Source organism: Penaeus monodon, chromosome 23, assembly GCF_015228065.2.
Source record: "Penaeus monodon isolate SGIC_2016 chromosome 23, NSTDA_Pmon_1, whole genome shotgun sequence".
NCBI classification, from domain to species: Eukaryota; Metazoa; Arthropoda; class Malacostraca; order Decapoda; family Penaeidae; genus Penaeus; species Penaeus monodon.
In genome coordinates this window covers 39,378,520-39,379,694 of record NC_051408.1, presented here as the reverse complement: position 1 = coordinate 39,379,694, position 1,175 = coordinate 39,378,520, and the positions used below count along the sequence as shown (strand labels likewise).

The window sequence follows — 1,175 nt, the reverse complement described above, 5'->3', positions numbered from 1 at the left end:
GGATTGCTTTCGTTGACCACGCTTGTCCTCGGACGAAAAGCAACCAATTATCCCTTTCTAACTGCCTAGCTTTTTCATTTTTTTCCTATTTAAGTATATTGTAACATCCTCAGTTCCTCGACCCACTCAGAACTGTCCTTTTGGACTAATTTTGGTACCATATCCATTGACCAAAAAATAAATAAGTAAATGAATCTTTTCTTAGAAGTTTCCAATTAATAATAGACTGAGTTCTCAAATTGTCACTATTTCATAAGCATATTTCAGGTCACTGGGATCTATTTTTAATTCATATCTATTTTGTTTATGCTTGATAAAAAGGAATCTGCTTTACCATCCACGCATGATTCATTTTTGGGAATAGAAGTTCCTTATCAAGATAGTCCATATAATTCATACTTTTCATCTTAGAATCTTAGAATTCATGATGGAATGGATAGGGATAGTATGATAAATTGATTTATTATTTTCAATAATAATTAGCTCTTTTTAGCCTCCATATCCGCCTGAACCGCTGCTACCTCCGTTGCCGCCTCCGTGTCCTCCAAATCCACCTCCACTTCCCCCACCAAATGCGCCTCCACTTCCTCCACCAAAACCGCCTCCGCTTCCGCCTCCGTAGCCGCCGCCGCCACCACCACCAACGCCTCCACCCGAGAGAGTTCCACTGCCAACCAGAATTCCAGCAGCTACACTGCCACCGCCTCCGCCTCCGCTGCCTCCGCCGTATCCACCGCCGCCGCCGCCGCTGCCTCCGCCAAATCCACCACCTCCGAATCCGCCGCCTCCATGGCCTCCACCTCCACTACCTCCAAATCCACCGCCTCCACCTCCTCCGCCATATCCACCGCTGCTGCCTCCGCCAAATCCACCACCGCCGAATCCGCCGCCTCCATGGCTTCCACCTCCACTACCGCCAAATCCACCTCCTCCGAATCCACCACCTCCGCTGCTACCGCTATATCCACCGCCGCCTCCTCCAAAACCACCGCCTCCACTGCCTCCTCCGAATCCTCCGCCTCCACTACCTCCTCCACCACCGCCACCATATCTACCTCCACCTCCTCCTCCGCCATGGCCATCCGCTGCCGCCATGTACATCATGGCCATCATCGCCGCCAACATCACCTGAAAACGACAAAGAGACAAATGAGTATCGACTTGCTGACAATATA

General features: G+C 49.8%; 1 protein-coding gene across 1 annotated transcript in view; it reads right to left on the bottom strand.

Moving 5' to 3' along the window:
* Positions 1-77: 77 nt before the first annotated feature.
* Positions 78-1,175, bottom strand: part of LOC119588032 (acanthoscurrin-2-like) — a 1,402-nt gene continuing 304 nt past the window's right edge. Inside the window, exon 2 of the mRNA XM_037936730.1 lies at positions 78-1,128. Within this exon, the coding sequence (XP_037792658.1) occupies positions 490-1,128 (639 nt within the window). The 3' untranslated portion in view covers positions 78-489. The remainder of the gene's footprint in view (positions 1,129-1,175) is intronic.